Consider the following 13,582-nt stretch of genomic DNA (forward strand, 5'->3'; position numbering starts at 1 on the left):
AGGAAGTGAAGCCAAAAAAAGGATAATGGAATAAGAGAGCAGGGTGACTTGGACTGTAAATCTAGGTATAAATGAAGAAAAGATTTGGGGGTGAGGCAGACTACTGTAAAGATAGGCAGTTTGAAACTATTTTAAAATTCTGAAATATTAACATTATCTCAAAAGAATGTTTATTTTATCTCTACTTCTCTCCACTGAGATGTTCTTTTTAAAAAATCCTCTCATATCTTCTTTTTGCATGGAGAATTTGATTTTTGACATAATGTATAAATGTGTAGATTTGAGAGGACCAGAATAGTTAGCATAAAATTCCTTTAACACGTAACTGGCAACTGTATTTGATCTGAGCTAGGGAAAAGTCTTGATGTTCACCATATTTTTTGTAAGTTTCAAGAGTAATGAATGTGGAATGTATTAACCAGCTGGTAAGTCACAAAAGCCTTGCCCTTACTAAAAAATTTAATTAACTTTGAAATTATCTTAGAAACGCAGTAGCTCATACATAATTAAAAAAAAACACCTTAGGTAAGAAAGATTACATAAATAAGGCCTTTTAATTATTTAAATCTTTACCTAGGATCAATCGTCAAAGTTAAAGTAATAACTTTTGGGAGGGTGACATGCATAGAGATCACTGAAAGGTTAGATTAACAGTATTATACAGTTCTATAGTTCATGGAGTCAGAAATCTGACTCTTCTTCCCAGCCATCTGAGATCTACCTTTTTACTTTAAAGTTTTTTTCCTGTATAAAAGTTACCATCTTCCTCAGTTTGGCCCATGTTAAGTTACTTTCTTTGAACTTGCTTGTTATCTCACTAGCATGTATTGCTAATCTATTGTGGAATTTTCACTCAAACCTTCAATTATATAGATTCTCTAAATTATTGTTTAATGTAGGATAACATCAAAAACATAAGACAGATGGTGATTTGAGTAGTAACAGAATGAGTCAAAAGCTGTTGTCATAAGTACTTCATTTATCAATGAAAAGTAGATGGCAGATGTGGTAATAAAACTAAACAAAAAGGAAAGAGCACAAAGATCTTCAGGGATCATAGCATTTATAGGAAGCTCTGGAAATGAGGAGAACTTACAAACTTGACCAGAGGGAAGCGATGCAATCAACTAGTATGAAATGTAAAATTTGTATGGAGTAGTTCTTGCAGGGTCACAGAGGATCATAGTGGGACTGAATGACAGTAAATGGGAATGAAATTGATGGGTGTGATAAAGGATAAAGGGGGAAAAAGTGCAAATATTTAAACTGATCTTTCCCTAATACTGTATTTTATGATACCATCAAATAGGCAAATTTTCTTGTAGAGCAAATTAATTGTTTTCTTGTTTTATATTCTGTAGTGTTGATTACGATAGCTGAATGGGTTGCTTTGTTTAATCTTTCAAATAGTCAGGCATTAGTCAGTTTCACAGCTGTTGAGTAGTTTTTTTGGCATTTGAGCTGTGGACACTAAATTGGGTTTGAATGTGATTGTGTATATATATTGCTTTCCTGAAGTATACTTTGAAACCATGAATTATGGAAGATTTTACCAGTTGTCTTTGTTTTTTTTTAAATGGCTGTTTTTAAAGGGAAGTTTGGGCATTTATATGAGTTGATGAATTTTATCATCCTTTCAGTTTGAACTAGAAGAAAAACAATGTGGAGACCAAAATATTTAAATAGGAATTTGTGGAAAACACTTTTGGATGAAGGTTTTTGAATAAATGATTTTTGAGTTTTACTTTCTTATGCTTTTTACCAGTTAACTGGCAAGCAGAGAGGTAGGCACAGTCAATTTAGGATTTGATGCTTTATAATGACACAGCTATCAGGTCATTTAAATTTTAGTTTTGATGCTCAGTACAGATAGAGACTTAAGTATCATTAAGGCCAGCTTTAAAGATTTCCAAGTTTTGGCATGATAGCAATAATGCTACTTTATACTTGTAAATAGAAGGACTATACAAAGTTTTTCAGGTTATGTAATGTTATGTGATGATTTGGGGTAATTTACGTATGAGTAAGCTAGTCAGCACAGTGCGTAGAACACTGAACTTGGAATCAAGAAGACTTACCTTCCTGGTTTCAAATCTGGCCTCAGACACTTTACTAGCCATGTGACCCTGGGCAAATCACGTAACCCTGTTTGTTTCAGTTTCTTCGTCTATAAAATGAGCTAGAGAAGAAAATGACAAACCACCTCAGTATCTTTGCCAAGAAAGCCATAAATGAGGTTATGTAGAGTCGGACATGACTGAAAAATAACAAAAAACTGGAAAATAACCAAGGCACGGAGAGGTCACCCCATCTTCCTAAGGTGACACAGTAAGTGGCAGATGTAGAAATCAGAGGCTTATATTCTACTACCAAGTCTAGGGCCAAGTCTAGTGCTTTTTCTGTTATAAGAGGTAAGAAGAATGTCCCAGAAAATATTGCAGAGCAGTGAATGTTTTTAAATTGGTGTGTAATACTTTATAACTGACCCAGAATGAGGCAGTGCTGCCTATTTAGGGTAACATAGGTAAGGAGCTATTTTGAGGAAAGGACTTTATAAACCTTAAAAAGATGTACAAATGTTTGTACTTTTTAAAAGATTTATATTTATTTTTATATTAAACACACAAAAACTGTAGATCTGTATTATGCATATTTTGCTTTTCTTTTTCAACTATACTAAATTAATCTGTGGCTTTTAAAGCTTTCCTGCTTGGTCAGTTCTTTCTGTTGTCTTTTGTGAATAAAAAATAGGCCTAAATAACTTCCCTCTCTCCTTCCACTCTTTTCTCTATTTCCCCCCTTCTTCCTGTCACCCCTTTCCCCCGTAAAAAAAAAAATTTATAAAGCCCTTGAAACATCACGTAATCAAACAAAACAAACTCCTACTTTGGCTGTGAAAAAAACAAGGCTTATTCTTGAGTTCATCAAACAAGTGTCATGCTTCATCATCAGTCCTCTGGAATCATGGTTAGTCATTGCATTGATTGGAGCTCATATCTTTCAAAGTTGTTTTTCTTTATAATGTTACACATTATTCTCTGGTTCTTCTCACTAAATATACATTTGTGCTCATGGAACCTTTTCTTCTTTCTGTGATCTCTTGTGGTATAGACCTCTAGTATCATTGGATGGAAAGGTATTATGCACAGTTTAGTGACTGAGTAGGGGGTAGGTGGGGCAAGTTAAAATTGCTTTTTAGAATGGCCAAATTGATTCATAGGTCTACCAATAATACATTACACCTAGTTTCCCAAGCCTCTCCAGAATTTGTCATTTTCCATTTTTGCCAACTTTGTCAACTTTAATTACTAATGATTTGGAGATTTAAAAAAAAAATAGTTGTTGATAGGTTGGATTTTTTCATTTCAGAACTGCATGTTGATATCCTTTGGTCATTTTTCTATTGAATTCTCATCAGAGAAAATTGCTGCCATCTAATTTTAATTGCATTGGTTTGATGAGAAAGCTTCCTTAATTTTATGGAATAAAAATTATCCATTTTTAATCTTCTGTGATCCTTTCTACTTCTTGTTTGATCATGAACTTTTCCCTCATCCGTAGAACTGAAAGGTAATTTCTTCCTTGCTGCTCAGATTTGTTTGTGATGTACTATAAGTATGTTATGTATCCATTTGGAGTTAAATTTGGAATGTCATGAAAAAGTTGTGGTATGACTACTTTCAACCAGACTTTTCCCCAGTTTTTCCAGTAGTTTTTGTCAAGTGCTGAGTTGATCAGCCCAGTAACTTGGGAAACTTGACTACTGTGTTCATTTGCTTCTGTATGTTGTTTACCTAATCTCTTTCACTGATTGACTCTTTAATTTTTTTTCACCAGTATAAAATTGTTTTATCAGAGATGTCATACTGGTATATTGTAAGCAGGGGATGAACCAGATCAAAATGTAATTAGGAAATTTTTAACAAATAAAAAATGAAATGCATCATTGATAATGGTAATTTGTGGTTTTCTAAGTCAGTATGTGGCTTCGGGGATGTTCCTATTTGAAATTTAATAAAATTAACTTTTCTCCATTTGCTTAGATCTATTTTTATTTCTGTAAAGTGTTTTGTAGTTGCATTCATATGATGTGTGTGTGTGCATGTGTGCATGCGTGTGTGTGTGTGTGTGTGTCTTGGCAGGTAAACTCCCAAGTATTTTATACATTCTATAATTATTTTGAAAGGAATTTTTCTTTGTATCTCTTACAGCCACTTGGATGTACTACAATTTTTTTTTTCTATTCTTTAGAGGAAACAGTTAGACTCGGAAAGAATACTGTGCATTTTGGTTTCTATAGTGGTATAAAGATAAAATCTGTAGTGCTTTGATTTGTCACTTATCATAGTTGAACACCAGTTGAAATTACAAGAGAGGTTTCAAGTATTCAGATGTTGAAATATTGAAAATTATAGTTTTTGTTAGAGTATTTTTTTGTCTTCCTTACTCCTCTAAATGAAACTGCTACATAAGGTTAATTTTGTGTATATGAGGGAAAAAAGTGATGAACAATAGCATCTTCTTTTAAACAGTGTGAGTTGAGAAGGAAAACAACATTGCAGTTTGCATTAATTAAAATATGGAAGTCTATTAACCTTTTATCTTTCAGCTTTAAGGAGACTTAACATTCTTATTTCCCCATATAATTTGTTAAAAATTCTTTAAATACCTTTTGTTTTACTTCTTTTCAGCTATTTCAATATTTTCAGTAGCTTTTGTCAAGTAATCAAAACATTATAAAACTTTGAAAAATGTAAGTATGTGTCTTTTTTCAAATAGGCATCAAGCATGATGGAACCATGTGTGATACTTGTCGCCAACAGCCAATCATTGGTATCCGATGGAAGTGTGCTGAGTGTACAAATTATGATTTGTGCACAGTCTGTTATCATGGAGACAAACATCACTTAAGGCATCGTTTTTATAGAATTACCACACCAGGAAGTGAACGGTAGGAAGTAAATCTTAATTTTACACACATAAGATAAGTTCCTTGTATATTGAAAATGCATTCAGTCTTTTAAACAAAATTAGAAAAATCATCTTACTGTAAATAGCAATTTCTAGCATAATTTTGGACAGAGTTTGACAGAAGTGGGAGATGGAAAATCCCTGAATCTCAAAGTTAAAGGGAACCTTAGAGATCATCTAGGTCCAAATGATACCTGAAATGAGAATCAATTCATTTTCAAACATACTTGACAAATGATCATCCAGTCTTTGTTAATAAGTGAGAGAGAACCTATCTTTACCAAAATAGGCATTCCACATTTGGATAGCTCTAATTACTAGGAAGGCAGCTACTACGTATGTGCACAGTGGATAGAGAGCATTAGACCGGGAATCATTAAGACTCATCTTCCTGAATTCAAATCTGACCTCAGACACTGGTGGTGTGATTTTGGATAAATCACTTAACCCTGTTTGCCTTAGTTCCTCATCTGTAAAATGATCCGGAGAAGAAAATGGCAAACCACTTCAGTATTTTGCCAGGAAAACCCAAATGGGGTCATGAAGAGTTGGACATAACTGAAAAACAACTCAACAAAACAAAGAAAGGTATTAGGACATCTTTCTTTATCTTTCTACAGTCTTGAACACTGTAATCTTTTTTAATCAAATCTCAGTTTGTGTTAGCTTTTGGCTGCCTTGTCACATTGTTTACTTCTACTGCATTTTCTGATCCTTATATCTACTAGATCTTTTGCTAAAGTATGTCTGTCTAGCCATGGCAGCCCCATCTTGTACTTGCGAATTTCAATTTTTAACCCAAATATATGACTACATTTTCCATGTCATAGTTCTTCTTATTAGATTTGGCCTAATGTTACCCTAGGGAGATCCTTTTAAGATGCAGAGTAGAATAGAAAATTCTAGATTCTCCGAATTTCCTCCACAAACAAGACCGAACATCATCTTAAAGTGAGTGTAAAGTGGCAAAATAAACAAGAAGTCTGGGTAAAGTAGTTGTCTTCCTACCAATTTGAGAGGACTTCAGGAAAGACTGTGACCTTCACAATCCGTGCCAACACCTTCAGGCAGACTGCTGTATCAACTAGCAGCAAGCCCTATGGGCAGCTGAGTCTGGAAGCAGCTGAGGCTTTGGGAACTTTCACCTTACCGGGACAATTTGGGGGTCTGATGGCTGAGTAGGAGAAGATTGAAAGACCCTCTGCTGTCTTCAGATGCTAGGCACAGCTGAGCTACTAGACACTGTCGTGGCCTGCAGGCAAGAAGGAGCTATCTCACATCCAGTGAGTATGGTAGCAGAAGGATAGAGGAATAGAGAGACAGGGACCTTGCTGGCTATACACACTTGCTGGAAAGTGGAGTCCCTGGCTTTAGTTCCAAGGCAGAGGGGAGAGTTGAAATTTATAGCACCTGGAGAGACCATAGGAAGCTAGAGAATTTGCAGGACACTGTGGCTAGGGGCCCTAGCTGTGTCTTAGGGGTAGAGAGGAATTCCTGAAGTTGTTACTCACCCCTACATATACACACAGAGTTCAGAAAATAATAGTAAGAAAAATCTGAAACCTGGGGCACCGTTACCCACACCACACCTTTTGACTAGAACCTGATTACAATAATAAGCCTCTGAAAATAAAATAAAATAGAACAAAATAAAGATAAAAATGAATAAGCAAAGGACAAAAGAGCTTGACCATGTATAGCTGCGATAGGAATAGAGGAAACCTGGATTCATATTCCGAGAGAGATAGTGAAGTAAAAAAAGCTACTCTTTCTTCAGAAAGGAAAGTCAAATGGTCACAAGCCCAAAAAGAGTTTTTGGAAGAACTTAAAAAGGACTTTAAAAATCAAATAAGAAAGAAAACCAGTGTAGCCAAGATCAGAAGGAAAGCAGAAAATTGGGGCAAGAATTTTTATATACAGTTTTTCAGATAAAGGTCTCATATCTTAGTTCTTTTGACAAAGAAGTTTGTCAAATCTATAAGAATACAAGTCATTCCTCAGTTGATAAATGATATGTGAGCAGACAGTTTTCCAATAAAGAAATCAAAACAATTTATAGTCATATGAAAAAATGTTCTAAATCATTATTGATTAGAGAAATGTAAATTAGAACAACCTTGAGATATCATTCTACACCTATCAAACTGGATAAAATGATAGAGGGAGAAAATGACAAATGTTGGCAGGAATATGGATAAAATGGGACACTAATTCACTATTGGTGGTGGAACTGTGAATCAGTCTAACCATTTTGGAGAGCAATCTGCAATTAATGCCCAAAGAGTTATAAAACTGATTATACCCTTTGACCCAGCAATACCAATATTAGATTTGTTTCCTAAGGTGATTAGGGGAAAAGGAAAAGAACTATTATGTTCTGAAATATTTATAGCAGATCTCTTTGTGGTGTCAAAGAACTACAACCTGTAGGGATGCTTGTCAGTTGGGGAATGACTAAACAAGTTATGGTACACGATCATGATGGAATATAACTGTTGTATAAGAAATGATGGGCTCGATAATTTTAGAAAAACATGGAAAGACTTAACATGGAATAATGAAGAGTAAAAACTAGCAGAACCAAGAGAACGTTGTGTACAGTAATAGCAACATTGTTTTAAGAACAACTCTGAGTGGCCAAGTCATTTTGGCCCTTATGAAATACTTGAATTAACTACAAAGGACCTATGAAGGAAGATGCTGTCTGCATCCAGAGAAAGAACTGATAAATAGAAATATGTATAGCATGGTTTTTGCATATATATGTCTGTGTGTGCACACATACACACATTTGTATCTACTGGTAGCCATCTCTAGAGTGAAGTAGAGGGGAGGGAGGGAAAAAATTAAAAAACAAAGTTGCTTGATAACTTTAATATATATTTAAAAGGAAAAGCAAGTTGTATGTAATAGATTTGCAGTTTCCTGTGCAATCGTCCTTATTTCCATCCTACTTTATTATGGAAATGCTTGTTTTATTTCTCAAGTTCAGAATAAAAAAATAAAAAATTTTAGAAAGGTATATAACTGTAACATAACCCTTTTAAAATTCTTGTCTGTTTCCTCATGAACTTCCTTTTCTTCTTTAAGTGTTTCAGTTAGTCCTTTTTTTCTTTTTCTTTTTTTTGGCATTACCATAGCTAGTTCCCTTTTCTAAGTCCAGTATTAGTCTTAAGTCTTTCAAAGTTGTTTTTCTGTTATTGCACAAATTGTTTTCCTGCTTCTCATTCCATTTGGTTCATATACCTGCCTAAAATTTTCTGAGGTTGTTTAACTTATTATAGTATAATAATATTCCATTACAATCATAATTTAATTTGTTCAACTATTCCCTTTGATGGATATCTCCTTAGTTTCTAATTCTTTGATTTTCTGTTTTTCTTTTCTCTCTTGAAATCCTCCATTTAGGGTCTACTCTTCAAAGCTGAAGTTTGTTTTGCTTGCAACTTTTCCTTAACAGTTTTATCTTCCCTCTTCAGTCTACTCTCTCCCTGTTCTTTTTGCCTGCTTCTCTGTTAAATTTGATGTATTTCTGCACCATATTCTGGAAAACAGTAACATTGGTTAAGGAGATGTAAGTGGATTGAAATCACCATCTGTGGAAGGAACACTTGCATTGATGAAATCACAGATGCAAGGATATATTCAGTGAAATGTTCTATCTGGTGGATGGAAGTTACAGTTTTATGAAATTGGATTGAAGGAGGGACACACTTTACAGGATTACTGGTTTCTCATTACTGGTCTACCTCACTGTATGCAATAGTGTGCTATTCTTGAATGTGGTACCTAATCGGAACATTGGTGAATTAAATCATTTTGCTGTATTGAGCTATTTACCACTGAAGGAAATCCTACAATTCCTTTTGAAAGGAAATTAAAAAATATAAATCCTACTGTGAGATGTGAATCTTTTCTTTTTTTAAAATGTTAATTTAGATTTTCAAACATTGACTTCGTCAGTAATCACAAAGAATAGTTTTTTAGAAGAGGATCTATTTTTCTTTTTTTTTTTTCTTGACCAGATCTTCTCTGTCCCTTGCTACAGAAGTAACCAGCAATTTTTTTCTTGGGGAGGAGTTGGGGGAGAAACACCTTAAATTATGTGTGGGACAAACATCAGGAAAAGGTATCCTTAGTTATGTGGGAATGGACCCTGCCTTGAGAGGTACACAGAATCCCTAGGAACTGCTGCTGAGGTTGTACCCCTTCCCTCAGTAAATCAGCCAGTTTATAGCTTACTATTTTAAATAATTATTTTAGGTAACTAGGTTCTAAGATCAGTTATTTCATACTTGGCATTCTAGAAACCTGCTCACTGAAGGATAGAAATTGAGAAAAAATACCTCAAAGATAGCAGATGGTTTCTTTTGGGGAGAGGGGTTGAGAAGGCTTGATGCCAACACCATCAGAACCCTCTAATTACTGTGTTGGGGACCTAAGAGATCATTGGTTCATTTTGCAGTGGAGGAAACTTAAGATCAGAGAGGAAGGCTCATTCAGTTTTTAATGAAATTGAGATTGAGCTGAGGTAGAGGCAAATGGGAGTCCAAATCTCATTTCACTGACCTTTAGACCTGAATGGGACCTATGGAAATCACTTTGTACAATCTCCCCTTTACCACCCCTCCCCTTTTTTGGATTTCCCAACCATTTCAGAGCCGTGGCTCTGGTCTTGTGACATGCCCTACCCTATCTGAAATACATCAAAGTAGATGGTGCTGAGAGACTGCCCTTGCAGGTAACTATTAGGTCTGGTAAAACGGCTCTCCCTTCCTGGGGCAGCCTATTTTTCATAGTTCCCAGGGTACTACAGGTACCTATTTATACTTATAGGGAAGCATATTGTACTTTCAGCTTGGTCTACCTTCCCAATTTCTTCCAAATGTAGGATTAGGATAGAATGGAGTTCTGCTTCTTATCTCATCCTTTACTTCAGGAATTGTGGCAGGTGACAGGGATGTCAGTTTTCTCTAGTAGAGACCTACCCCTGTGCCTGTTCCTCTTTTCATCATCCAGTCACTGGCTCCCTGGCCCTACCAGAACTCAACTCCTGCCCTTCTACCAAGCTTTATCCTTTTAAGAGTACAAGTACTAATGATAGCCCTTCTAATTTGCAACTCTAGGACAAAACCCTGTTTAGCCCATCCTGGTTATGGCTTTGTCTAGCTTCCCATGAAAATCTACCTGTGTGTTTGTGTTAAAATATCTTGGAGTTACATGTTGAAAAACTTAGCTAATTTGGCTACAGTTTATTTTGGGGGGATGGGGGTGAGGAGACAATCAGGGTTAAGTGACTTGTTGATGGTCACACAACTACTAAGTTGTCTGAGGCCATATTTGAACTCAGGTACTCCTGACTCCAGAGCCAGTGCTCTATTCACTGTGCCATCTCACTGCCTGGCTCATTACAGAGTACTTCTTGGTTATAAAAGATGCTATCCTTCCTTATTCTACGTTGGCAAAAAAAAAAAAAAATTCAATGAGGGGAAACTTTGAGATCTTATGTATTTAAGTTCTTATCTTTAACATCCCTTAAATTTTAAATGACTTGTTGATATTGTTTTTGAGAACCAGTTAGATTTCTTCTTATTAAGTCAAGCATATCAACATACATTTTTATCTTTAGGGTACTTTTAGAATCTCGTCGGAAATCAAAGAAAATTACAGCCCGAGGAATCTTTGCAGGTGCCAGAGTGGTTCGAGGAGTGGATTGGCAATGGGAAGATCAAGATGGTGGCAATGGAAGAAGAGGGAAGGTAAGGGAGTCTTTTTGAAAATATCTTGCCTTTGAAAAATCTTGGAATATTTCTTCCAGAATATTTTGTTAGTGTTTTGTTACTTCAACTCTTAAGGGATTTTTTATTTCATTCATTAGGGATATTCCCTTCACCAATAGAGATTTTTTACCTCTCTGTACTTAAGATTAAAGTCTTCATAAGTTGCTTTGGATAAAAAAATATCACTTAGTGGCCATCTTTTTGGTAATGAGCCTCTCCAAATATTAGCAAGGTTGATCTTGGGCAGTAGAAATAACTTTTTGTTATGGTATCCATACTTGGAGACTTTCTTGCTTAAAAAGATTGGCCAGAATTTATCCTTCACTAAACTAATTTTTCAGAACCCTGGGTCACTATCATGTTATCATAAGACATTAGAGAGTAGAATGAATGATAAAGGTCCTAAAACAGTGGTAACTTTTTTCCAAGTAGGAAAAATCTTTACAAAAAAGCATCATATGCATCCCTAAACAAAATTGTTAGACAAGCTGGCTTTGCTTCTCACTCCTCATCTCGATCTTTCTGGCACTCACTGTTGTCATATTGTCCCTTAGGAAAGCCCAAGTATTCCCACCGCAGTTACGGTACTTGGGTCTGTCCTCTCTTGGGATGTTCTCCTGCTCTAGAAGGTTGACCTGCTACTTGCCTGAATGGTTTTTTATTTTAAAATACAGTGAAACTTTATTTAAAAATATAAAAACCTTTCTTGGCAGGCAATGAAAAGAAACAATAAAACAACAAATCTAGAATGTTGAATTAAATACTAAAATAGAAATCCTGAAAATCAAAGGAGAAACTGATAAAGATGGGAAGTTTAAAAAAGTGAATACTAACCTAATAAATAAAACTTAGGAGCTGATTTTATGAAAACAGTAAAATAGATAAACAATAGTTTAAAAAAACACCAAATTATCAGCAACAAAAATGAAAAGAATGAATGTACATCAAGGAAGATAATGAAATTAAAGCAATTATTGGTAGTTATTTTTCCCAACTTTATGCCAGTAAAACTGGCAGTCTAAATGAAATGGATGGATACTTAACAAAAAATTAAATTGCCCAGATTAATAGAAGAGGAAATAGAATATGTAAATAACCCTATCTTAGAAAAAAGAAATTGAACAGACATAAATTGAGTTCATTAAGAAAAATTCCCAAGAGCAGATGGACTTACAAATGAATTCTACCAAACATTTAAACAACAATTAATTCCAATACCAGGTAAACTGAAAGATAGATAAAGGAGTCCTACCAAATTCTTTTTATGACACAAATATGATTTTGATACCTAAACCAAAGAGCAAAAACGGAGTGAGAAAACTATAGACCAATTTCCCTAATGAATATCAATGCAAAAATTTTAAAATAAAATACTGTCAAGGAAATTACCACAGTAAATCAGAAGGATCACACACTATGATTCAGTTGGGTTTTTGTCTGGAATCTAGGAATCAGTATTAGGAAAACTATAAGCATAATTGACCATATCAATAATAAAAACAACAAAAATCATCTGTATTTTTTGTATTGATTGTATATCAATAGCTTCAGAAGCATCTTTTGACAAAACACACATTCCATTTAAAAACACTTGAAAGCATAAGAATAAAAAGGAGCCTTTGTCAAAAAAAAAATTCAAGTCATTTTCTGTTGCCCTATCCTAGTATGGAGACTTCTTTTAGTTTTTAAAAGCTGTAACAACAGCAAATAAACCAGCAAGTTCTACCATGCTGGGAAGGTTTTGAGCATCAGCATGGTTACAGATTACATTTTCTGTTTGAGATCCAGCATAAGTGTGGAGAGGCTTATCACCTGGAGGCTTAATCAGTAGGTGGTAAATTTTTTGAAGTGGGGTGGACCATTAAGTACTTTGAGTAGCATTGTTTATGCATGTGTTTTGGATTGTTGGAAGTAGCCTAAGTTGGAAGTAATCTAAGCAGTTAACCCCTTCCTGAAAAGAATCCACACTAGAACACACCAAGTAGTCATCCTACTTACTTGTCTGCGGTGGGGTGGGAGAATGTTGCCTGAGTCCACTCTACATTTGAGTAGATCTAATTAAAGTTTTTCTTATATTTCGCTTAAGTTTGCTTCTTTGCAACTTCTGTTATTTCCTCCTTGTTTTGCTCTTTGGATTCAGAAAACGTTTAATCCCTCTTCCAAGTGATAACTTTTCAGATGACATGTATATAAATGGAAACATATAGATTAAATGGAAGACAGCATTAAAGGGGAAAGTAGTAGCAGCTTAGAGGGGAAGTATTAAGACAAGGACAATTTTATCAACTGAAAGAATTCTGTGTGATACTGCTTAGCTTGTCATTTGGGTACTCAGCTCAGGTTGTTGAAAACCAGGGTAGATTCAGTTTAAATGAATCTACTTTAATTTGCCAAGTTTAAAATCACAATTTGCATCAAAATTTGGGAAGATAGTGTTTTTCTTTTTTAAAGTGACATTCTTCATAAAATTTCAGAATATAAGAATTGGAACTAGCCATTTGATCCAACCCATACCAGAAAGTAATCCTTCCTATCACATCCCTGACAAGTGGACATCCAGCCTCTCACCTGAAGACTTCTGAAAAGAGGAATCTTACTTCTTGAGGCATTATGTTTCTCTTGGGTCAATTCTAATTGTTAGGATGATATTCTCTACATCATGCCTAAAGTATGTCTCTCTACAGCTTCTATCCATCACTCCTGGTTCTGCCTGCTAGGATCAGACTTCTCTATGACAGTTATCAGATGCTGGAACAGCTGTGATGTCCTCATAATTAAATAGTATTAAGCTCCTTGGGGTCAGGGCCTCTTTCATTTTGGTTTGTATTCCC

At 35.0% G+C, this 13,582-nt stretch overlaps 1 protein-coding gene across 1 annotated transcript in view; it reads left to right on the top strand.

Moving 5' to 3' along the window:
• The window catches only part of MIB1 (MIB E3 ubiquitin protein ligase 1), a 139,902-nt gene that overhangs the window by 23,671 nt on the left and 102,649 nt on the right, over positions 1–13,582 (top strand). The window contains exons 2-3 of the mRNA XM_072604373.1: positions 4,780–4,951; positions 10,601–10,730. Of these exons, the coding sequence (XP_072460474.1) occupies positions 4,780–4,951; positions 10,601–10,730 (302 nt within the window). The remainder of the gene's footprint in view (positions 1–4,779; positions 4,952–10,600; positions 10,731–13,582) is intronic.

The sequence above is a fragment of the Notamacropus eugenii genome, chromosome 4, assembly GCF_028372415.1.
Source record: "Notamacropus eugenii isolate mMacEug1 chromosome 4, mMacEug1.pri_v2, whole genome shotgun sequence".
NCBI lineage: Eukaryota > Metazoa > Chordata > Mammalia > Diprotodontia > Macropodidae > Notamacropus > Notamacropus eugenii.